This window comes from Molossus molossus, unplaced genomic scaffold, assembly GCF_014108415.1.
Source record: "Molossus molossus isolate mMolMol1 unplaced genomic scaffold, mMolMol1.p scaffold_m16_p_5, whole genome shotgun sequence".
In the NCBI taxonomy this organism is placed as follows: Eukaryota; Metazoa; Chordata; class Mammalia; order Chiroptera; family Molossidae; genus Molossus; species Molossus molossus.
Window position 1 is genome coordinate 39,164,406 of NW_023425388.1, and position 25,995 is coordinate 39,190,400.

General features: G+C 38.2%; 1 protein-coding gene across 1 annotated transcript in view; it reads right to left on the reverse strand.

Annotated features, from left to right (window-relative positions):
- SPATA16 (spermatogenesis associated 16) overlaps positions 1-25,995 on the reverse strand; it is a 218,291-nt gene that overhangs the window by 21,003 nt on the left and 171,293 nt on the right. Inside the window, exons 6-8 of the mRNA XM_036243294.1 lie at positions 10,301-10,447; positions 8,850-8,962; positions 2,396-2,560 (exon numbers count right to left, since the gene is read on the reverse strand). Coding sequence (XP_036099187.1) covers positions 2,396-2,560; positions 8,850-8,962; positions 10,301-10,447 — 425 coding nt within the window. The remainder of the gene's footprint in view (positions 1-2,395; positions 2,561-8,849; positions 8,963-10,300; positions 10,448-25,995) is intronic.

The window sequence follows — 25,995 nt, forward strand, 5'->3', positions numbered from 1 at the left end:
AGGACACATGCCCAGGCTGTGGGCCAAATCCCCATTAGGGGGCATACAGGAGGCGGCCAATCGATGTTTTGATCTCTCTCTCCCTCTCTCTTCCTCTCTCTCTAAAATCAATAAAAGAAAAAATAAAAAGTATTACCAGGGTTTATTGTCTAGGTTAACCCATGTTCCAAGGTTGAAAATGAAAATCTATTATTTACAGTGATGATGTCTTGCAAGATACATGACTTTTACATATTGGGCCTCCACATATACACGCGTTTACATTTATATTAAAATGTGTTTTTTTTTTCCTAGTAGGTATGTAAATTATAAAAATAACCCATGAAATCCTATTTTTCAAGGTTTGAGATAGTGGCATATTTCACTCAAATGTTCATAAGGGGTGTCAATCACGCTCGTTTGTCCCTCTTTGTATATATTTTGAAATGTAAGTACTTCCAGGAAAAAGAAGCTGCAGATGTGTGGTTAAGAAGACCCCAGGGCAGAAAACTCCCTTGTCTTTTTCACCCAAATCCTGCAAGTGCGTTTCAGAAACACAGGATCAACACTGTGCCAGCTTCTTAAATTAACATTTTCTTTGCTTCCTCCTGTCTCCGAGGGGTGTTAATCATCTAAAATGGGCTCTAATATGCACTGAAGGCTCCATACCTACTGCACTCGGATGCTGGAGGATGGTATGAGAAACCAGCCTCCGGGAGGCGGTTGCAGAGGCTTTGGAAGTATGACTGCTAGTTTTGATTCGGCAAATCCCTGATTAGTAGCCTTCTCCCCCGCTCCCTATAGTTTTACTCTTTAGAAAGCATGGTTTTATTATTTGGTCAGTCAGACCACTTTACACGCTTACTTTTTTTTTTTTTTTATCCTCACCCAAGGACATTTTCCCATTTTTTGTTCAGATAGAGTGGGTAGGAAAGAGAGAAAGAGAGAGAGAAAAACATCGACATGAAAGGTACACATAGAGTGGCTGCCACCTGCACGACCCAACCAGGGCTGGGGACAAACTGCAACCAAGTTGCGCGCCCTTAGCGAGAACCGAACCTGGGTCTCTCTAGACCACAGGCCGACGCTCTAACCACTGAGCAAAACCCCTGGGCTACACGCTTACTTTGAGTATCAATATTTATTTAACACACTCATACAGGTTCAAATGAGCATTATAAATGTTGGCTGTTCATTTCTTGGTTGATTTGTTGTAACTTTTTTTAAAATCCTCACCCGAGAATATTTTTTCATCTATCTTTAGACAGAGTAGGAGAGAGAGAGAGAGAGAGAGAGAGAGAGAGAGAGAGACATCGATGCAAGAGAGAGACACATCGACTGGTTGCCTGCCACCTGACCCTGACCAGGGCCGAGGATGAACCACTACCGAGGTAGCGCCCTTGGCCGGAACTGAACCCGGATCTCATTGGTCTGTGGGCCGACGCTCTAACTGCTGAGCCAAACCAGCCAGAGCGATTTGTTATAACTTTAAAAACTCATAGAGGGAGGATTCCTTTAGTTATCAGAAAATTACAGCTGATCAGTTTGGACTGTTCTCATCCTTGCTACGTGGATTCAGTTCAGGTCCGTGATTAGTTCTAGCTACCTTCAATTAAAGCCTCAATGTAAAGAACCCTTCCCTATCAAACCTTAGGGTCTCCATGTAGAGTACGGCTCATCTTTCCTCGAATGGCCAGCACACTGTTTACTAATTGTTTTTCAAACCAGATGCTATCATTTCTAATATTAATTATGGTTATAATAATCAAATTTGTTTGAAGATTGTTTGAGCTATTTCTCCAAGTAGTTTTTGACGGTCTCTGCTCTGTATTTTCTGAGTTAACTGGTCAATTCAGTTTAAAAACACAGCCGTCTGACTAACTATATGTTCCGCTCCAATAAAATAACCGTGCTATCTAAATGTGTGTGTGTGTGTGTGTGTGTGTGTGTTGGCACTGCCAACGTAATGAGGCACTACAAGTGAATGAGAAAACTCTCAAGACTATTTTGAGGGGGTGGTTTTCTATACAGCACTTATTCTTTTGTACTTTCAGTTTTCCATAGAAGAGAATCGTATGTTAACATATCTTGGCGTTTAAGAAGCAATTTATTAAAACTTGACCTTGCTTAAAATAAAAAGCCTGACACACATTACGAATGATCAGCCCTTCTCCACATTTTTTCACATCACACAACTCTTGGTGTTAAAACATGGAAGCTGGTCAATCCGAACAGATCAAATAAAGACACGCTTACCTTTCTACATCTCCCAGCTTTCTTCATCAGAATGCTTCACGAGGGTTGGGGAGTTTGCCTCCGACCACATTTATGATGACAAGTTTCTTTCCAGCCATGCCATGTTTTCTGTTGACTCAGGGCCCGTGAAAGCCGTACACAAAGAAAAACACACACTTACCAAGTCCGCCTCCTCTTGACTGATGTCCCCTAGATAGGGGATGGTTGCTAGTTCTGCCATTGCTTGATTGATCACCTGGGACTGCTCCTTTACTCTCTGTAGCTGGCTGAGCAGGCTGGCATATTGCAACTTCTCCAAGGCGCCTGAGCACGCAGGGAAACTCCCCTAGGCTCCCAGTAAAAGGAATTGTTTTAGAACAAAACCACAGAAATAGAGCTTTCTCTATTGAAGTTAGGGGATTGAAGTTAGGGTTTCCTATAATATATTTACATCCTTTGAAGCAATGATATCTAGTACACACAACTGTTTCCTTCTCTCATTTTAGAGAATTTACCTGTATCCATCCTTCAATTAGATGACTGTATAGAAAAGGGAACACACTGCAGGACTGATTTGCAGGTGGCCCTGCATAAGGAAATTGTACTAAGAGGAGGAATGGGGACTGAAATTGAACCTGTGCGCCACCTGGCCAGTGGTGATGTGGCACTTAGGTCTGACTCCTAGGGCCGTCCCAGAAGCTGACATGATCCATCGTGAAGTAGGCTACTGTCCACATTTGTAAGGACCACCAACTCCCGTGAATCTATTGTTATTTGGTGCTTTCTGAAAAGGGGGCACATTTGTAATGTGACCCACACCTGTGTTTGCTATTGCCAACCACGAAAGAGGAGATGTCACTTTCTCTAAAAAGTTGAATACAAAGTATAATGCAAGATAAGAGAGGCAAAGTTTATAATAAAATCCCTACATTTTTATTTAGAAAAAGTATGACATAAAGGGACCTATAAGGATGAAAAGAAAATCCTTGAGTTTCTACTGTGTGGAGGGTGATGAGAAATTGGGTCACAAGAGAATTTCGATTGGCAATTGCATTTCTCATCCTGGTGCTCAGAAGAGGAGAGTTGGAGGACCATGGTCCCTTTAAGACAGGGTTCCCCCTGCCCATCTGCACCAGACTCTCTAGGCTTGTTTGTTAATAAGGCAGAGTCACAGGCCTTACTCAGTGACTCATAATCTCATGATCTCTCTTTCTCTCTCTCTTTCTCTCTGGATTGTAGCTAGGTATGCCCTTCCCATAAATATTCAAATATCTTAAGCAGAAGTTGAAGAACAGAGCACTACCTTAAAGCTTAGTCTCTGAACAAGAACTATTTTAGTTTGCGCATACTTATGAAACAGATGCCCCCTACCCTGAAATTAGAGAAGGCAGACATAATTTTTTTCTTAAAATATATCTTCCAAAGAGAAAAACCATTATAAACTAGCATTACTAAAGAACATCTGAATTTCAGCTTGAATTTAGAAGCAGTAATTTCTGAAATGCCATACTCAAATTGTAATTGACAAACAACCTCTAGAAGTTGGCACTTTTCTAGAATCTTGTTAATAAAGGAAGGGTGAGCACTACCGCATTGTATTTGTTATATTTCTCCCTAATACCAGTTTAGTGAATGCTCCTTTATCCCTGCTAATTCGTTCTTTCAGATGAATCATTTATCTAAAAATCTATAAACCCATAGAAGCAATGATTGCCAGTTATGGATTTGGGGTCCCTTCTCTGACCTGACAAAACAGCTAGCCTGCCCATTTAGTGTAAACGTGTAGCTAAACAATGGGTTCTGCCAAGTAAAGCAAGTTGCAGGAGAAACTGTTTTCTTTCTGAAGAAAAATTGCTTTCTTTGTCTTTTAAAAAACAATAAACACCGGGGCTAGTTGTAGGCAAGTGGTACAGTGACTCAACGCAAAGCTTGGGAACATAGTCCATTCGTGCAATTTCCCTAAACATTAGGGAAATAAAAATAGTAACAGGCAATGGGGTTTTGTTAGCTTGATTGTTGGGTGCATAACAAAATAGGATGTGCTCCATACCAATAAAACACTAGGAAGGGAGTATAGTTGATCCAGCCCCCCACCCCCTCGCACCCCACCAGGGTCCCAAGACAAATGCAGCTTTGGGGATCAGGAAACTACAGATGCATGTTTTACCTATACAAGATAGGGGTCTTTGAGATACAAAGTGAAAAAGAAATACAAATTAATTTAATGCCAGCAGGAATGTTTTAATGCTGTTGCTTTAAGAAAATAAAGGAAATGACACAAAATGAAGGAATCACCTTAAACATCTAATGCTAGCAAGAGCTAAATCTAACAAGAAGTGGCCTTCCCATGAGACTTCAGGAGTGACCAAAGGGCTCCTTAGCTGCCGGAGAGAGTTCTAAAGTGGTGATGATTGAAGCTAAAACCTCACACAGGTACAATGAAGCTTAGGTAGATAGCAAGTCCGAATGTAGCCTGCAGTTAGAATTGCCAACATGTAATAGCAGGTACGGTTAATATTTGGCAAATATGTGGCACTATATAAAATAATGCTGAAAAGCACGGCCCAAGTATTTGGAATATAATTCCACTTGACTCAACATATAGAAACATGAATTGCAAAAAAAAAAAAAAAGAGGAGTAAGAAACACATATTATTGTTCATTTAAAATGTGCATAAGTAAACATTTTTTATGCTTCACTCGGGGGAATTAAAAGTAAAATGAATGAGGTATTAAAATCATGGTTAGTTAAGTCATTTTTTTGGCAAGTCAGCCTGCGAAGGAGGCTTCATGCAAGATATTTTATTATTTTGACTCTTTAACATTTAGTCCAGGAAACACAGTACATAAGGTTTGAAAAGGACAGCCGCCAATAAAGTTAATGACTGAAAAAGCACAAGGGCATCTGATAGCATGTGAAATAATTAGGACAAAGATTCAGAGAAGCAAAACCGCCATTAAAGCAGGGTTACTGGTTGAACGGGGTTGATGTTCTTTGGGATGAAAAGACACCAGATAGGCAGACAGTACAGTATTTTAGATGATATCTCTCCGGCCACCAGAATCATTCTTGTTTGGTCATGTGTTGTGTGCCTAGCAAAGAAATCTATAAAGAAAAGAAAAGTCATGTCAGAATGTAAGGAGAAGCATTGCCTGAGACACAGAAACCTTCCTCGTACCAGATTGTCCCTGGTCTTCTTCAGCAACTACGTCTACCACTCCATGGCAAGAGGTGGAAATTCATGTTCCCTGGGAAGCCCTACTATGGGGATAGATCTGCCCCATGGCTGGAGATGAGAACTCGAACCCCGCCGTTATGACATAGAGCACAAAAGTCCCTCAACTTTGTGACAATGAGCACATCAGTGATGCAAGAAAAAAAAAAAAAATCCACAGGCCACTTGCACAATCTTCATTTTAGAAGAATATGTCATTTCAAAGCCCACAGTTTGTATAAAGAAAAAGAAAGGTGTATAAAATGGTCCTTTTTTGAAGCAAACTAAAACCAATACAAGTAATTAAAACTTCTAAAATTTATAATACTTTACAAAGTGCTTCAACATGGATTACGTACTTTTGGTCTCACAACAACTCTGTGAAGTGGGCCCATAAGTATGAGAAAAAGCAGCTGAGAGATTAGTGACTTGCCCTGGGGTTACACAGCCAGAGCTCAGCTTTGGACTAAAGTCTTCATGTACAGGTCTCACAAACTAAGGTAACGGGCAATAAGGACAATGTGATGTCTAAGCATTTGAGTGGATGGTGTTTGATGTCTGACGAGAAGAAGACAGACCTCAGGGGATCTTCAAAACACTGTTCAGGGCTGCTTGAGTCGCAGTTAATGATACCATGTAGGAATAATTTCTACTCACCAACTCACTACTTGCTCCATTAAACTAGGTTACCTTTGCAGCCAGTGTTATCCAGTTCTGCTTTATAAAGCTGGGGCTGGCCATATAATAAGAAACCCAGAGACAGATATTTGAATACACTTGTGGTCCCAGGGTACCTTTGGGATCAATCATTTCAATTCTATTAAAACCCTTTGAGACAATCTTTCAAAACTATTATTTTTCATAGAAGCAAACATAGGAAAGTAAAAATGCCTTGCAGCTAGCAAAGTGGTGCTGATTCATTTTTTAAAAGATTGAGTTATTAATTAGATGCTAAGAATCTTAATTACTGTATGGTTTTAGAATTTCCATTACAGACACATGCATATATAAATTTCCAAGTAGCTAGAATGTCCTTTTAAAGGTGAGAAGAAAATGAATTAAGAACATTTAAAAAGTGCCCAATGCTTACATAGGTCCCACCAGCATTCACAACACACTGTGAGATCTGAGTTGGAAAGAGATGATGTGGTTGTTTTCCTGTCAAGTAACAAGCATGGCAGGTGTCTCTCCAAAAGGCCAGGGCACACACAGATCACCTCCACAACATGCAGCACACTGGCTCTACCAGGCTGACCGTGTGTGGATGAGGTGAGATCGTGCTACCTGGTGATGGTTCTTGCTAGCAAAACTGTCACTGCTTGCAGGGGCTGATGATGACAGTGATGATGTGTGTGGGTCTCTAGATAGAGAGGTTGGTAAGTGTGTGTGTGTGTGTGTGTGTGTGTGTGTGTGTGTCTGGAGGAGATTGTGATAGAGGGCGAATTGGAGAACAGGACACAACATTCATAGTGCAGCCAGTGAGAGTGCTATAAGCTGAATGTTTGTGTCCACCCACAATTCATATGTTGAAGCCATATCCCCCAGTGTGTTGGTATTTGAAGATGGGGCTTTGGGGAGGTCATTAGATGAGGTCATGGGGTTGGGGGTCCTTATGATGGGAGTATGGCTCTTATAAGAAGAGATTTCACAGGGCTTGCCCTCTGCCGTGTGAGGACAGCAAAAAAGCAGCCACCTCCCAACCAGGAAGAGGGCCTTCATCAGAACCTGACCGTGCTGGCACCTGGTCTTGGATTTCTAGTCTCTGGAACTGTGAGACAATAAATTTCTGTTTAAGCCACCGAGGCTGTGGTATTTTGTTATAACAGTCGAGATGACTAAGACAGAGATGAAGTCCTTATTAACAGAAATAGAGGGAAGATAATTGGGTGTGACACAGTCAGGGGAGCTCGGAAAATCAGCAAAACTGTGATTTTGTATTGTAATGCATAGAATTACAAATCATACACATATATTAGAGATTTTATAGCTTTTTAAAAATGCTGAATAATGTTATTGAGCAGATAAACTGCTGAAAAGATGTTAAGTTGCTGTATGTGTTGACCCCATTGGCTCCCCTTGTTAGGTAAGAACATCACATCGATAATGTGATACAAAATTCACAAAAGGAAAAGTCTTTAAAATTGCCAGCCTACAGGCCTTTTGAAAAATACGGTAGTCCCTCTTTATCCTCAGGAGGATAATTCCAAGAACCCCAGTGAAACCACACGGACAGTATTAAATCCCATATAAACTGTTCTTCCCCCCATACATGCATACCTATAATAACGTTTAATTTATGAATTTGGCACAGTAAGAGATTAATAACAATAACCAATAATAAAATAGAACAATCGTAACAACATGTGGTGATAAAAATTATGTGAATGTATCTCTCTCATAGTATCTTACAGCATTGCACTCAGCCTTCTTGTAATGATGTGAGATGGTACAATGCCTGTAAGATGACAGGGAGTGAGGTATTTCTGGAATGTTCCATTTAACATTTTCTGATCACGGTTGACCTTAGGTAAACTGTGGATGGACAGGGAAAATGACTATATTAAAAAGGAGCCCAGAAACATAGCAGTAGGATTCAGACTGAGAAACCTCAGAGGAGGGGGCGGTTTGTGGGGGGAGGGAAGAGATAAACTGAAGAACTTACGCGTATAAGCATAATCAATAGATATAGATAACAATGCTGGGTGGAGGGCTGAAACGGGAGGAGGGTGTCAATGGGGGAAAAAAGACAAACATCTGTAACCAAAATAAATTAATTAAATAAAACAAAATTAAAAAAGGGGGAATCTGCAGCCTTATGGCCGGTTAATGATATGTTCCCTTTATAGTTCATATTTTATAAAATAGCACAGCATAATGCAGGTCTTATTTTGTTTTTGTTTTTTAAGACTGAAAATTACAAGGCATATTTTGTTTGCATCAGAGAAAGGGGTTATATAATTTACATTAAGGGTATACCAAGAGCAATTGGCAATGTTGAGTCGCCCTGAGTGTATTAGTGTAGTGCTGGCTGAATTCTTGTGTAGGTAACAAGATGGTTACATGCAATAGCCCAATATATGAATTAGGGAAAATACTGTGTTTGCTACAATGTTGTTATTCAGTTGAAAAGAGAAATTCACTGCGGCCTTAAAGCAGGTATCAGGAAGGCACAAGAAGAGACTCTTTAAGGAGGCATTACCTAATAAATGCTTTAAATTGCAAAGCATAGTGTTGTAAACTATTTTTAAATATAAAAGGAATACAATCATTAGCTAAACTTAGGTTGGTTTTGTAAATGAGATTTACTGTGAAAATTTCTAAAATCCTTAATGCTTGCAATATTTGCACCATAAGCTTTCCATAATTCTAGAATTGTTTAATATCGTACATTGGACAAATAGAAAAATCTCATATACCTACATTCAACTGGGTGCTTCTAATAAAATCCAATATTGGCAAGACTCGTTTCCCCATTGTCTCCATCTGCCTCACTGTATCTTCTCTCGTCAGTGGACTGAAGGGAGTTTTGTGTTCTAAAAATTGTAACAATAAACTTTATACTTTTTCTCCAGACTTCCATTTCAAAATGCTTTTTTTTAGCAAGCTATAAACAGATATCCCAATGTTAATAGATAAGAAATCTTTAATATCGAAACCAGTCCCATCCCTCGACCACATGCATAACAATGAAGATCTACGAGGAGGAAGGTGAGGAGACGTTGCCTCTTAGGGACCATCATTTATTCGTTTTGTCATGGTCCTGACGGGGAGATCTGGGAGGCAGCCCATAACAATTCGCCTCTCTCTGCTGAGTATGTTCTTCCTGAGTTGTGAAAAAATGTTGTCATGACTGTGTCTGATTCTTGTCTTGTTTCTTCCAGGTATTACCAAGTGTGCAGATCCCATTGACTTTGTAGCTCGAAGTTGAGATAAGCCTCAGAGGACACAGCACCGGACAAAACACAAATGCTTAATTATGTGTGTAGAGCTGAAGGAATAAATTCAACTTGGTCATGAATTTATCCACAAGTTTGAGACTTCAACTCCCTGTGAATATTTCTTGATTTTATTGAAAGTTTCAACTAGAATTACTGAACACCACTTAATTATAATACTCTTCTGGAGATCTAAGCTCTTGGTTAACTGCGTAAGAAAAGAGTGGAACAGATATTAATATAATAGCAGGTAATTAAAGTGATTTAAGATGGTCACTGGCTGTATTTTTCATTTCATTTCAACAGAATGATTATGTAGTTCTGTGTATAATTGTTTTCTACATTTGCTAATTGATGATAAAACTTGTATTTTTTGCCCTGGCCGGTTTGGCTCAGTGGTTAGAGCGTTGGCCTGCGGTCCAGAGAGACCCGGGTTCGGTTCCCGCTAAGGGCACGTACCTCAGTTGCAGTTTGTCCCCGGCCCTGGTTGGGTCGTGCAGGTGGCAGCCACTCGATGTGTCCCTTTCACGTCAATGTTTCTCTCTCTCTCTCTCTCTCTCTCTCTCCCTCTCTCTCTCTCCCTCCCACTCTAGCTGACCAAAAATGGAAAAATGTCCTCGGGTGAGGATCAAAACAAAACAAAACTTGTATTTTTTGAGTGCCCTGTGAATAGACATTGATAGTGTGGCTGAGTGAAATGGCTGAGTGGGGAGCTGGCACTCTAGGACTGTGTCTGGTCTTGGGGAAGCTTTCCCGGAACCAGAATTCCAGGTATTGTTAACGAACACACAGAGAAGATTGGAAGGAATTAATTACAACCCAACAAATATTTCTGGGTTCCTACTATATGCTAGGCCTTTTGATGAATAAGGCTTGAATAAGGTACAAATCCTGCCTTATGATTATGTTGAAAGATAATAAGTCCAGGTGATTTACCTATAAATGTTGGCAGCTTCCTCCTTGATACTTTTTCCAAAAATTTTCCGTCTTCTTTGTGTCTGAACCCAAGAATCAAGAGGTATTGTTGGGGAGGAAAAGATGACCAATCAACTGTCTGAGGCAACACATGGAATCCTTGAAGATCTGAAATACAACAGAAAGAGAACTAAAGACTTTGTTATATTGTTATTGTTTTCAGGGTGTTTTTTTTCTAGATTTCAGGAGTTGTACTTGGAAAAAAGGAGTACAAACATTAAAGACACAAAGTAAAGGCATGCATGCATCAAAAGGTCAAACAGCTGATATATCAAGATTATATTTCATTATTTACATTTTTCTGAAAGTATAAACTTACACAAGGCACAGGAATGGTCCTCTTTCCCCACATTCAAAATAATAAAAATTCAGGACAAGCTTGCGCCTTAATATTTACCTCTGTGACTCTTTTCAAGAGAATTTGATCTATTTTTATGTTCATAGTTTGAGATGTAAGGAAATAATGTTACATAGAAGGAAAGAAGAAATTACCAAGTGAGAATTAAAATATAAGGCTAATTAATTTATTTATCATCATGCCCTGTTGTGGAAGGAAATTTGAAAATGATAAACGTACTGTCTTTCGTAAGGTGACTTGGAAATTCAAGTGTCATGAAAATGGTTCTAAAATAGACTCAGTTCTTAATGACCATAACAGCTAATATTTCCTGAGTACTTACTCTATCTTCCCGAGTTCTAAGGATTTTGTGTGCATTGTCTTTTTAAATCCTCTTGAAAACTTTACAAAATTCATGACATTGTCCCCATTTTACAAATAGGAAGTGGAGGTACACAGATAGGAAGTGACTTGCCTAAGAACACAGCCTGTTAAGTGGACAGAGCAGGATTCACACCTGGGCAGTCTGATTCCAGAGACCGCAGGCCTAACCATTGCTCTCTGCTTTCATCTTCCTTGGCTCTAGATTACTTTTGGGACAGGGACAAATGTAAGCCATAGAGTCTTGGAACACAGATTCACTTAATTCATTTTCATTCTGAGTAATAAGACTTTGGTTTATTGTAAAAGACTTCTCAAATGAAGGATAATGAATAGAGAGGTTAATGAGCCCTCCCTACTTAACACTGCCAAAAAGGGGAAACTATGAAATTCCAAATATCCTTCTATTTTAATTTGGTTAAAGGTCAATTTTTAATGTCAAATCAGAACTCAAATGGTAATGGTTCAAATAGAACCTTCACAATTTATCTGCAATATTTCTTTTAAAAAATTAGACACAGTACACCATGAGTGTTTTATTTACCCTACCCACCTACCCTTCTTTAGCTGTAAAACCCTTTGTTCAAACTCAGATTTACTGAGAAGCCCAATATTTGAAACCAATAAAATTAGAGCTATTCCCTGGTTATGCTTTTCCATCTGGTTTTGCTCCCCAACTTAGAAGGCCCCAGGACTGCCTGACCATGCTGTTGGTAATGTCTGGGGTTGTCCTATGAGGAGGGTCTTGGCTTCCCGGGTAACTCTGGATGTCCAGAGGTCCCCTGAGTGGATGTGAATAGGCTTTCGGGCTCCTCTGACCCCCTAGAGTATATCTAGCTTGTTGACATAGAAGTCTCTGGATCTCAGATACCCCAAAGTTTCCTGTCAATACCAGAAAGGATTCAGCTCAGAAAAGACATCTCCAAGTTGTTTAGGCCTACACTGAAGTGATCTTGGAGGTCCCTGAGTCCTGGAGTTCAGAACAGATTAGGGTGTATTGTGTATGGACTCGTGTTTGTAGTGGGTTGCAGGAAGCATCTTGAGATTTAGCATTTTCTGGTGCAGCTCTGTTGCCAGGAACATGCAGATGTTTGACTCTATTGTATAAGTAACACAAAGCCTTTGAGAGGTTGACATCTGCTCGTAAACATTTGGTGGATAAAGAGGAGACCAATACTAATAGTGGCAGTGATTAAATAAATGAGTGAAACTAATGCTAGCATTATATTTAATTTATTATAAAATATGCTTGCAAAAATAGAAGTATTTTCTATTTATTTTGACCCTATACATTTCATCTCATGAGTGTTTAATTCATTATTAACTTCTAGTCAAAGTTTTAAAATGTGAGCGGTCCCTATATACATGGTTAAATTTAGAAAAAAAATATTCTTTAAAGTATCATTCTTATTCCATTTGTATGCAGAGTATATTGCAGTTGTGTGAACATTTAAGCAGCAGGTGGTCTATGACCCAAAATGACGAAACGCTTACCAGATGTTGAATCTTATGTAACATTAATTTGAGTGCTAATTGTTCTCAGTTTCATGCTCATAAACCTCTACCTCCGTCCACAAAGCCCTGTGCCTCTCATGGATATGGAAGTTAACCAGATTATATTGTCCTTTGCTAGGAAAAGTTGAATTGATTAAAAATGTCTTCTTTGCTCCTGTCACATAAGAAGGAAACTTTGGACAGATAAATCCTTTAATGCATTCCTTTGCAATTTGTCACAAGTGGAAATGAAATTTAGATGACTATGACCAAATTTATTATTTAAAAAGTCAGTTTGCAGGTATGAGGCCGTTCCAAACTTTTACCATGAGGGAAGCAGATGCTTTAAAAAAGAATATCAAAGATAGATTATGCAGAATAAATTTCTTACAGGAACATAATATTTCAATTTTTTTCCAAATGAAAGATGTGTAACTCTCTGCAGATCAAGTTTGCCCTTCATAAACATTTTTATTATACCAGAGAAGTCTGAAACTGACCAGTCCCCAAGTCAGGCATGCTCTTTGACCTCCTGTACTGTTGCGTTCTTCCTACTTCAAGTTCAGTGATAATCTGTTCTCTTTCTTTCTCTGTCGTCTCCCTGTCTCTTGTCTCTGTCTCCATATCTCTGTCTCCTTTTCTCTGTCTCTGTCACCCCTTCTTTCCTACACACACATACATACTGGTTTCTCTTTCTCTCTTTCTCCTCTTGCGTTCTTGGTAAGTGCTCTTTCAAGCTGTCTCTGGTTTCTTTAAACACACACTCTGGGGGAATTTCTCTGTTCTGTGGCTTTAGCTATTATATCTAACCAAAAAATTGAAGATCAAAGCTTTAGTCTTTTCTGAAAATTATCACCAAATTCCAGCACAGCATCTCCAAATGCCAACTGAGACACTGATTTTTGAAAAACAGCACTCAAACACAGCAAATATAACCCTTAAAAGTGACTTTTTTTTCATTGTTCTTTTTTTAAAAATTTTATTTTTGTTACAGATGTTTCTCCTTTATTACCCCATTGACAGCCTACTCCCCATCCCCCCACCCCATCCCCGGCTTTGTTGTCCATGTCCATTGGTTATGCATACATGCATATAAGTTCTGTGGTTTATCTCTTCCCACCCCCTCTTCTGAGGGTTGTCAGTCTGTACCCTACTTCCATGTTTCTGGGTCTACCCTATTCCTCAGACTGTTACGTTCATTATATTCCATATATAAGTGAGATCATGTGATATTTCTCTTTTTCTGCTTGGCTTGTTTTACTTAGGATAATATTTTCCAGGTCCCTCCATGCCATCTCAAAGGATAAGAGCTCTTTCTTTCTTACAGCTGCATAGTACTCCATTGTGTATATGTACCACTGCTTTTTTATCCATTCGTCTACTGATGGACACTTGGGCTGTTTCCAGATCTTAGCTATTGTAAATAGTGCTGCTACGAACATGGGGGTACATATATTCTTTCTGATTGGTGTTTCAGGCTTCTTAGGGTATATTCCCAGAAGCAGGATCACTGGGTCAAATGGAAGTTCACTTTTTAATTTTTTGAGGTTAACACCATATTGTTTTCCATAGTGGCTGCACCAGTCTGCATTCCCACAGCAGTGTACTAGAGTCCCCTTTTCTCCACACACTTGCCAACACTTGCTGTTTGATGATTTGTTGATGGCGGCCATTCTGACAGGTGTGAGGTGATACCTCATTGTTGTTTTAATTTGCATCTCTCTGATGATTAGTGATGTTGAGCATTTCTTCATATGTCTCTTGGCCATTTGTATGTCCTGTTTGGAGAGGTGTCTATTTTTAGCTCCTCTGCCCATTTTTAATTGGGTTCTTTGTCTTCCTTTTGTTGAGTTGTATGAGTACTCTATATACTTTGGAAATTAACCCCTTATCTGATGTATCATTGGCAATGATGTTCTCCCATAGAGTGGGTTGCCTTTCCATTTTGATGGTTGTTTCTTTTGCTGTGCAGAAACTTTTTAGTTTGATGTAGTCCCATGTGCTCATTTTTTCCTTTGTTTCTGTTGCCTTAGGTGATGTATCAGTAAAAATTATGCTGCGTATGATGTCCGAAATTTTGTTGCCTACATTTACTTCTAGAATTTTTATGGATTAACAGGTCACATTTAAGTCTTTTATCCATTTTGAGTTTATTTTTGTGTATGGTGTAAGTTGATGGTCTAGTTTCATTTTTTTTTTTTTTTTTTGCAGGTAGCTGTCCAATTTTCCCAAAACCATTTATTAAAGAGGCTGTTTTTACTCCACTGTATGCTCTTGCCACCTTTGTCAAATATTAATTGAGCATATTTCCTTGGGTTCATTTCAGTGTTCTCTATTCTGTTCCACTGGTCTATATGCCTGTTCTTGTGCCAGTACCAGGCTGTTTTGATTACAGTCACTTTGTAGTATCACCTGATATCTAGTATTGTGATCCCACCTACTTTGTCCTTTTTTTTTCAAAATTGCTGTGGCTATTTGGCGCCTTTTTGGTTCCATATGAACTTTTGAACTATTTGTTCTAGTTTTATGAAATATGTTGTTGGTATTTTGATGGGTATTGCATGGAATCTATAGATTGCTTTGGGTAATATGGACATTTTAATGATGTTAATTCTTCCAATCCATGAACATGGTATATGCTTCCACTTTTTTATATCTTCCTCTATTTCTTTTTTCAATGTCCTATAGTTTTCTGCAAATAGGTCCTTTACTTCTTTGGTTAAGTTTATTACTAGGTATCTTAATTTTTTTTTCCGCGATGGTAAAAGGGATTTTTTTTTTGGTTTTTCTTTCTGTGAGTTCATTGGTGTATAAGAATGCCATCGATTTCTTGACATTAATTTTGTATCCTGCTACTTTGCCAAATTTATTTATTAAGTCTAGTTGATTTTCGATGGAGTCTTTAGGGTTTCCTACGTATAATATCATGTCATCTGCAAATAATGACCGTTTCACTTCTTCCTTTACAATTTGGATCCCTTTTATTTTTTCTTCCTGTCTGATTGCTGTGGCTAACACTTCCAGTACTATGTTAAATAAGAGTAGTGAAAGTGAACATCCCTGTCTTGTTTCTGTTCTTAAGGGAAATGCTTTTAGTTTTTGCCCATTGAGTATGATGTTTGCTGTAGGTCTTTCATATATGGCCTTTATTATGTCTAGATATGATCCCTCTATTCCCACACTGCTGAGCGTTTTTATCAGAAATGGATGCTGGATTTTGTCGAATGCTTTTTCAGCGTCTATTGATATGATCATATAGTTTTTATTCTTCATTTTGTTTATGTGGTGTATCACATTTATTGATTTGTGAATATTGTACCAGCATTGCATTCTTGGGATGAATCCCACTTGGTCATGCTGAATAATTTTTTTAAATTTAATTTATTTATTTTTGTTACAGATGTTTCTCCTTTCCCCCCCACTGATTCCCCCCTCCCCCTCCCTCCCTGCCCTTTCCCCAGTTTGTTGTCCATGTCCACTGTTCATGCGTACATGCATATAAGTTCTGTGGCTTATCTCTCCCCCACCACCCCCCTCTTTAGGGGATTGTCAGTCTGTACCCCACTTCCGCGTCTCTGGGACTATCCCATTCCTCAGACTGTTATGTTTATTATATTCCACAAATAAGTGAGATCATATGAAACTTGTCTTTCTCTGTTTGGCTTGTTTCACTTAGGATGATACTTTCCAGGTCCCTCCATGTAGTCTCAAAGATAAGAGATCTTTCTTTCTTACTCCTGCATAGTACTCCATTGTGTATATGTATGAATAATTTTTTTGATGTATTGCTGGATCCAATTTGCTAGTATTTTGTTCAGGATTTTGGGGTCTATGTTCATCAGGGATATTGGCCTGTAGTTTTCTTTCTTTGTAGTGTCTTTTTCTGGTTTTGGAATTAGAATTATGCTGGCCTCATAAAACGAGTTTGGAAGTCTTCCTTCTTGAATTTTTTGAAATAGTTTGAGGAGAATGGTGTTAGTTCTTTTTGAAAGTTCGGTAAAACTCCCCTGTAAAGCCACCTGGGCCTGGGCTTTTGTTTGCTGGGAGAGTCTTGATTACCTGTTCAGTTTCCTTAGTTGTTATTGGTCTGTTCAAGTTTTCTATCTTTTCCCAGTCCAGTTTTGGGAGACTGTGTATTTCTAAAATTTGTCCATTTCGCTTAGATGTCAAATTTGTTGCCATATAATTGTTCATAGTAGCTGTTAATGATCTTTTGTATATCTGTGGTGTCAGTCGTTACTTCTCCTCTTTCATTTCTGATTTTGTGTATTTGGGTTCTCTCTCTTTGTTTCTTGGCGAGTCTAGCTAAGGGTTTATCAATCTTGTTTATCTTTTCAAAGAACCAGCTCTTTGTTTCATTGATCCTTTGAATTGTTTTTTTGGTCTCTATGTCGTTTATTTCTGCTCTGATCTTTACTAATTCTTTCCTTCTACTTCCTTTAGGGTTTTCTTTTTGTTTGCTTTCTAATTCTTTAAGTTGTGAGGTTAGACAGTCAATTAGAAATTTTTCTTGTTTCTTGAGGTAGGCCTGTAGTGCTATGAACTTCCCTCTCAGAACTGCTTTTGCTGCATCCCATAGATTTTGTGTTGTTGTATCTTCATTTTCATTGGTCTCCAGGAAGTTTTTGATTTCTTCCATGATCTCCTCGGTAACCCATTCATTGTTTAATAACATGCTATTTAGCCTCCATGTGTTGAAATGTCTTTGCATGTTCTTGTTGCAATTGATTTCTAGTTTCATGCCATTGTGATCTGAGAAGATGCTTGATATGATTTCAATCTTCTTGAACTTGTAGAGATTTAGTTTGTGTCCTATAATGTGGTCGATTTTTGAGAATGTCCCATCTGCACTTGCGAAGAATGTGAATTCTGTAGTTTTGGGGTGTAATTCTCTGTAGATATCTATTAAATCCATTTGGTCTAGTGCTTCATTTAGAGTCTCTGTTCCCTTGTTAATTTTTTGCCTAGAGGTTCTATCCAGTGATGTCAGCAGGGTGTTGAAGTCCCCCACTATGATTGTATTGCTGTGAATTTCTCCTTTGAATTCCTCCAGATGATTTTAATATATTTTGGTGCTCCTATATTGGGCGCATATATGTTTATCAAGGTTATATCTTCCTTTTGGATAGATCCTTTCAATATTATGTAGTGGCCTTCTTTGTCTCTAGTTATGGTCTTAATTTTGAAATCTATTGTATCAGATATGAGTATTGCTAGCCCAGCTTTTTTTTGCTTTCCATTTGCTTGGAAGATTTTTTTCCATCCCTTCACTTTCAAGCTATGTGAGTCTTTTGTTGTGAGGTGGATCTCTTGTAAACAACATATAGATAAGTCATGCTTTCTTATCCAATCAGCTACTCTATGTCTTTTTATTGGAGCATTCAGTCCATTTACAATTTAAGGTGATTATTGATATGTACTTATTTATTGCCTTTTTTTTTTTTTTTTTAGTGTGGTTATATTTTTCTTCTACTAATTACAGCAGTCCTTTTAACATTTCTTGTAGTGCTGGTTTGGTGTTAATATATTCCCTTAGCCTTTTTAAAAATATATTCCCTGTCTGGGAAGCTCTTTATTTGACCTTCTATTTTGAATGATAGATAGCCTTGCTTGGTAGAGTAGTCTTGGATTCAGATCCTTGTTTTTCATGACCTTAATTATTTCATGCCATTCCCTTCTGGCCTGTAGTGTTTCTTGTGAGAAGTCAGCTGAGAGCCTTATGGGGTTTCCTTTGTAGGTAACCTGTTGCTTATCTCTTGCTGCTTTTACGATTCTCTCTTTGTCTTTAATTTTTGGCATTTTAATTACTCTGTGTCTTGGTGTGGGCTTGTTTGGGTTCTTCTTACTTGGGGCTCTCTGTGCTTCTTGATCTTGAAGGCCTTCTTCCTTTACCGAATTAGGGAAGTTTTCTGTCACTATGTTTTTGAATATATTCTCTAACCCTTGCTATTTTTTTTTCTTCTTTGGGGACTCCTATGATGCGAATATTATTATGTTTCCAGGTGTCCCACAGTTCTCTTAAGCTGTCTTCCTGTTTTTTAATTGTTGTTTTTTTTGGTTTTCTGATTGGTTGATTTTTTCTACCCTGTCTTTTTAATTCACTGATCCAGTCCTCAGCTTCCTCTACTCTGCTGTTTAGACCTTCCAATGTGTTCTTTATTTCTGATATGTCATTCTTGATCTCCTCTTGGTGATTTTTAATTTTCAGCATTTCTATGTCCTTACTCATGCTGTTGAGTTTCCTCAAGATCATGGCTCTGAATTCTAGCTCTGTTAACTTGCCTAACTGCTCCACATTTATCTCATCTTCTGTGGAGGTCTCTTGTTCTTTCATTTGGCTTTTGTTTCTGTGTTTTACCATTTTGGCTATCACAGTGAGCTTTGGAGCCTGCCAAGTTTTCCCTGTGGGTGTTGATGTTCTGCTGTTTGTGGCTCCCTCTCCTGGGTTTAGATGAGCGAGGAGGACCCACGTTAAACACCACTGTCAAGTCTTACTTTCCTAGTTAGAGTTACTAGCCCAGGAATGGTACAGTTATCCTCTAGCTTTTTGCCTGGAGGCTAGAAGTCGAGGTTACTTGAAGAGTTTTGGGTTGTCAGTTGATTGAAAAACTCCCTCAGGTGCTCAGTGTAAGGGGATTTCCCGAGGGTGGGGCAGATGCTGGTTGTTAGTGAGCCTCAATTTGCATTTCAATGGCCCACAGGGTGGGGTTGAATCTCTGAGGGAGGGGCTGTTGCCTTTCCCCAGAGCCCTGGGAAGGAGCAAGATGACCACAGTCTCCTGTGGCTGTAGCTCAGCAAAAGCTCTGAGCGTCCTCCAAATCCTAAGTGTCCCCACACAGTTCCAGTCCAGTCTGCCCTCCCTCTGCTGGAGCCCAAGGTGAATGGCTGTGACTAGTTTAGCCTCTGTCCCAGCTGCGCTGTGGAGCCACCTGGGAGTGTAACCCGAGGGCGTGGCTCCCAGCTAAGGCCGCTGCCGTGGGCTCCCAGCCCCTGTCTCGCATCTATGCAATCCTGCCAGGATTGAGTCAGTGTCCCTGGTTTTATGATCCTCGCCAGCTGCTTTTCTGTTGCTTTTTCCTGTTGATTTGTCTGTGTTACAGTTGTAATTCCAGTTTGGTTCTGGGAGACGGTCTGTGTAGCTCCGTTCACTCTGCTGCCATTTTGGAATCTCTCCAAAGTGACTTTTTTTTTTTTTATCCTCACCCGAGGACATTTTTCCATTATTTTGTTCAGGTAGAGTGGGAGAGAGAGAGAGGAACAGAGAGAGAGAGAGAAACATCGATGTGAAAGGAACACATCGAGTGGCTGCCACCCGCACAACCGACCAGGGCCGGGGACAAACTGCAACCGAGGTACGTGCCCTTAGCGGGAACTGAACCCGGGTCTCTCCGGACCGCAGACCGACGCTCTAACCGCTGAGCCAAACCGGCCAGGGCCAAAGTGACTTTTGATATCTCCGTATCACCCCTCTTCCCTGCTTTTCACCACTACGACATAAGGATAGCCATTATTCACCCTAATTATTCTGGCTTTGGGTGCCACTGTTGAATTTGAAGCCACTGTTGACTTTTCTTTCTTTTATTTCCTAACATTTAGTGGGACTCAAAAATGAATTATATGTGACCATTGCAATACATGTCATATTAATCCCTTTCTTTGCATGATCATTGCCCATGCTGGTTAAATTTCTGATCATGTAACATCTGGATTACAGAAAAAGTTCCCCAAACAGCCTCACTGCCACCTTTATCATTTCATGCCACTATATCTCCACACCACCCCCAATGAGTAGTTTAGGAACACTGCCTTTGTCCTGGTCACATTCATGCTCGGGAACATCAGTAACCTCTTTCCTGATATTCAAGGCTCTCAACTGTGTGCACCTGTTTCACAGTCTACATCCGATTTCTTCATTTTCTGCAGTATAAACCTATCATCTGCTGTTGCTTTCATGACGTTGTGCCAGCCTGTACTTATCCTGCTTCAGAACTTTGTGCTTTTCCACCCAGGAACACCTACATTTCCCCCCATTTTTCCTTTATTTAATCAATCACTATCCTTCTGGATGTACGTAATTTAAGTCCCACTCTGTCCATGAAGGGTTTCCTAAATATTTCATTGTGTCCTTTAAACTCTTAAAGAACATCTATATTATCTATACTTTAGAGTGACTCTCCTAATGTTTCATAGGGCTGTCTTAGCTCCCCAACAAGATTTGATCCTCTTGAAGATCCCATCTTCAAGTTATGTTCCTGCCGCAAGAACTTGGTGCTTCATCAATACTTGAATGGAATCTAAAAACAAACTTTCCTGAATATTGAATTCTTAATAATCTACATAAAAATAGGAGTTCGAAAAATCAAAACTAATGAAACGTTCAGAGTTTTGGAGATATGACTTATTTCTCTGTCACTAAAGTTAAAAACAAAGATCTGTCTTTGTTCTTCATTTTACCAAAATTTTAAGTGATTTCTGTTCAATTTGTGAAGGGTGAATGAGGTAAAATAGTCTGTGTAGCTAGCTCCATGGAGTAGACATTTAGATAAACACAGCAGCTTTGCCTGGATGGAAAAATTAATTTTGGATTCAGGTTATACCCTTGCTGCAGCTTGTTCTCTGAAATATGGACTCTTAGCCACAAAAACATCTGCAAAAACATGACGTATTGATTGTAGGTCAGCAGACTCATCTATATATTTGAAGGGTATCTTTATTTTTTATGAAGTGAAATATCTGTGAAATAAAATTTGAGCTCTCTAGAAGGGAAGTACAAAACATAGATGCCATTGTCATCGGTATTTTCTGTTGGACACCTCATCATAACCACATCTAGCAGACTGTAAATGAACTTGACACAGCAATTTTTAAAACAGAAAACTCGTTTTTAAACTTTTAGACGTATGCAGATTTGTTAGTGTTCTAGCATCACCTTTCTCTAAGTTTCACTTCCTTTTCGTTTCCTGCTGTGTATGTCACTTCTCTGCACTTTGTCCTGACAAAAAGTGCTGACATTTTGAGTTAGAACAAAATCTTTTTCGAAGGTCCTAATTGCTCAGTGTAAGATGGGACCATGTCAGTTTCATATGACCTCTTTTTACCGATCACTTTCAGAGTTTAGCTTCTACAGTGCCTTCATGATGCCAACATAGTCATTGCTTCTTTCTAAGTCATTTTCTGAGTTTTATCTTGTATCCCCCCTTTTTTTAATCCTCACCTGAGGACATTTTTGCATTTATCTTCAGATAGAGCGGGAGGGAGAGAAGGAAGAAGAGAGAGAGAGAAACATCGATGTGAGAGAGACACATCGACTGGCTGCCACCCACATGACCCCAACCAGGGCAGGAGAAAAACTGCAACCAAGGTACGTGCCCTTAGTGGGAACCAAACCCAGGTCTCTCTGGTCCATGGGCTGACGCTCTAACTGCTGAGCCTAACCGGCCAGGGCTGTATCCCTTTTGATGCAAATACTTTTATCTCGGAATTTATCCACAAATTCACATCAGCAAGAAAATAAAAAAATGCATCAACTTTGAAACTCAGTTATCATATAATAATAAAGCAGTTTCTACTTTTAAAATCATTGATAGCATATTTTGATTTTTGTATTCAATGTGTGAGAAAACTATATGTATAATAAGTTATATTTCCCCTTTGACCTTTATTATAATTTCAGAGTTTTACGTGCAAGTGAAAAAATTTGGTTTCCATTCCTAAGATTCTTTTTTTTTTTTTTATCCTCACCCGAGGATATTTTTCCATTTTTTGTACAGATAGAGTGGGAGGGAGAGAGAGGAAGGGAGAGAGAGAGAGAGAGAAACATCGACGTGAAGGGACACATCGAGTGGCTGCCACCCGCATGACCAACCAGGGCCGGGGACAAACTGCAACCGAAGTACGTGCTCTCAGCGGGAACCGAACCCGGGTCTCTCTGTACCACAGGCCGATGCTCTAACTGCTGAGCCAAACTGGCCAGGGCGCCATTCCTAAGATTCTTAATTTTCACTTCAGGTTGTTGATCTACTTCTCTAAAACCAGTCTTTGTATATTTCCTCTCATAACCCATATATAAACTTTGAAAAACAAATAATTCCCACAGGACTTTTAAGCGTAGTTCATTTCTATTTCTCTTTAAATTCTTATTGATTCCAAAGTTTTATATTTAATCTGTTGTATTATATTTATTCTGGGGAAGTTTCTTAATTCTGTCCCCATCAAAGTAGAGTTGAGATAATACAAACATTAAAGATAGTGCTGTTCTCTTCAATGTCTATTAGACTAACAACATTAGAACAATTAACAAGAGAATAGGTAGACATGAGAAGAGAGAGTCAAGGGACTCATCCCTGATGGGTGGAAAGTTTGTAATGGTTAGTAAGAAATGGGGTGAATAAAGAAAACTTTGATAGGAGTGGGGGCTGGGGGAAGGGAAGAAGGGAGTTGGTCAAAAGATTCAGGTCAACAGGGTGAAAATTTTGATATGGTTTTTAAGAAATGGAGAAGTAAAGTGGATAGCACAAAGCAACAAAGAGAGAGAAAATGTCATAAATAACTTCAGTGATAAGGAAAATAGAATGCGTAGAAATAACAAATGTCCAGCTAAAATTCTTAAATGAAAGAATAATAAGAGTTAAGGGACTGGAGTATTAAAAAATGAATGACAATTATTCATAATTTATGAAGGACATGATTCTTTAGATTATGGAACACAGAGACTTCCCAGAAAAAAATTACAACTAAACACATCATAGTTAAACTATAGAATATCCACAAAGGAATGATATCTGACTTCTCAACAGCAAAGATACAACTTAGAAAGCAGGAAAACAATATCTTCAAAGTGCTAATTTTTCCATTTAGAATTTTATATCTAGCTGCACAGTTATCCAAGAACCAGGGTAAATTAGAGATATTTTAGACAATCAGAAACAGAGTTGAATACTAACAGACCCTTCTTTACCATAGGAACTTCTAAGAATATACTCTACAAAAATAAAATAAAACTCAGAATGACTGAAATGTAAGACAAAATTAGTAGACATGTATAAAAGATAACTATAAATAAATATTGACTATGCAAAAACAATGATCGCTATAATAATTAATTTTGGGAATAAGGGAAACAAAATCAAGTTGGAATAAAAATATGAGATTTACCCACTTCTAGGAATATATCCTAAGAAGCCTGAAACACCAATCAGAAAGAATATGTGTACCCTTATGTTCATAGCAGCACTATTTACAATCACTTAGATCTGGAAACAACCCAAGTGTCCATCAATAGATGAGTGGATAAGGAAGCTGTGGTACTTTTACACAATGGAACACTATGCAGCTATAAGAAAGAGAGATCTCTTATCCTTTAAGACGACATGGAGGGACCTGGAGAATATTATGCTAAGTGAAATGAACCAATTAGAGAAAGACGAATATCACATGATCTCACTTATTTGTGGAATATAATGAACAAAGTAAGCTGATGAAAAAAATAGACCCTGAGTCATAGAAGTAGGGCACAGACTGACAAACCTCAGAAGAGGGGGCTGTGGGGCAGGAAGAGATAAACCAAATAACTTACTTGCATCTATGCATAACCAGTGGACATAGCCAACAATGTGCTGGTGGTGGTGGGTGGAGAGATTGGGAGGAGGGTGTCAGTAGGGGAAAAAGGAGAAATATCTGTAACAAAAATAAATTAATAAATAAAATGTGACTTCCCATATACAGATATACTTTTAATAAACAGCATTTACTAAAAAAAAAAAAATTTTGTTTAGGTTTAAAAAAAATATGGGATTTATATGTTGGGGTATAATTTTAGTTACAATATTCTAAGACTTGTATCTTGTTGAGTAAAGATAATTATTAAAAATTTCAATTCTGTTAAGATATCTATGCATATTAAAATGTCAAACCTAATCCTTAAAATCAGAAACATAATTTTCAAACCTGTAAACAGGAGAAATAAAGAAAAAAACCTTAAAAAATATAAAAGAAGAAAAGTTAAGAGGGGGGATAAACTCATGGAATAACAAACCCTTAGCATGGTAGAAATAAGGTAAATTAACAAATATTTATTTAGCACTTACTATGTGCCAGGTTCTATTTAAGCCAATGGGATACATCAGTAACAAAATAGACAAAAATTCCTGTGTTTCAGGAACTTTTATACAAGCAAATCAGGAATTGTTAAAACGACAGAGACCAACTAAATAAATAATCAAATAAATAAAAGTTCAGTTATGAACATTTTAAGAGAATATCAAAAAAAGGCACAACATTTTGAAAGTAAAAGGATGTGAAAACAAATACTAGAAAAGTACTAATCATAATAAAACTAGTGCTTTTATATTAATAACAGACAAGTATATTTTAATACACAAAGCATTATTAAGGCCAAAGAGCATAATTACATAATGATAACATACAATTTATAAGGAAAGTTTAACAATATTAAAAGTGTATGTGCACTTTAAGCTAAAACTTAAAAAGTAAAAATTGGCAAAATTATTAAAATTGACAAGTCCACCGCCATCACTGATTATTTAAACATTTTTTCTATATATTAATTAATTAATCAAGTAGATAAAAAATGAGTAGATATGAGTATGGGTAATTTTCAAGCTTGAACTAATGGACACATAAAAAACCTCATCTGACAATGAGAAAAATATATTCTTCTCAAGCATCAACGTCATGTTAATGAAAGTTAACCATATACTAGGCCATAAGCCTTACAATTTCAGGAATTATTATAATTTTGATTGTGTTTTTAGATATGATAAAATAAGGTTAAAATTCAATAACAAAAATAACTAATCATTTCCTAACACCTAGGCATTAAGAATGGCTTTTCTGTCTGGCCAGTGTGGCTCAGTGGTTGAGCATTGACCCATGCACTAAGAGGTCGCCGATTTGATTCCCGGTCAGGGCACTTGCCCAGGTTGTGGGCCTGATCGCCAGTGGGGGGCATGCAGGAGGCGGCCAGTTGATGTTCTCTCTCATCGATGTTTCTATCTCTCTTTCCCTCTCTCTCTAAAATCAATAAAGGAAACAACAACAAAAAGAATGGCTTATCTTAGTAAGACCATGGCTCAAAGATTTCATTTTGGAACTTAGATAATATTTTAAGATGAAATATAGTAAAATGTTCCAAATTTGTAAGATGCAACCAAAATCATTCTTGAAAAAATTTAATCTTTACTAAAAAATGGGGAATAGTTGAAAATTAATAAGCTCAGAATCCAATGAAGGAAACTAGATGATAACAGAATAAGCACCTAAAATGTGAAATAAAGGGAACAATAAATATAAGAGCAGAAAGTAATGGAATAAGAATAAAACAAAACAAATATATAATAGAGAGGATCAGCAATGCTAAACATCTAGCAAAATAGAGACTTCCTTAACCTGATAAACAGTATTTTAAAAAACCTACAGTAAATAT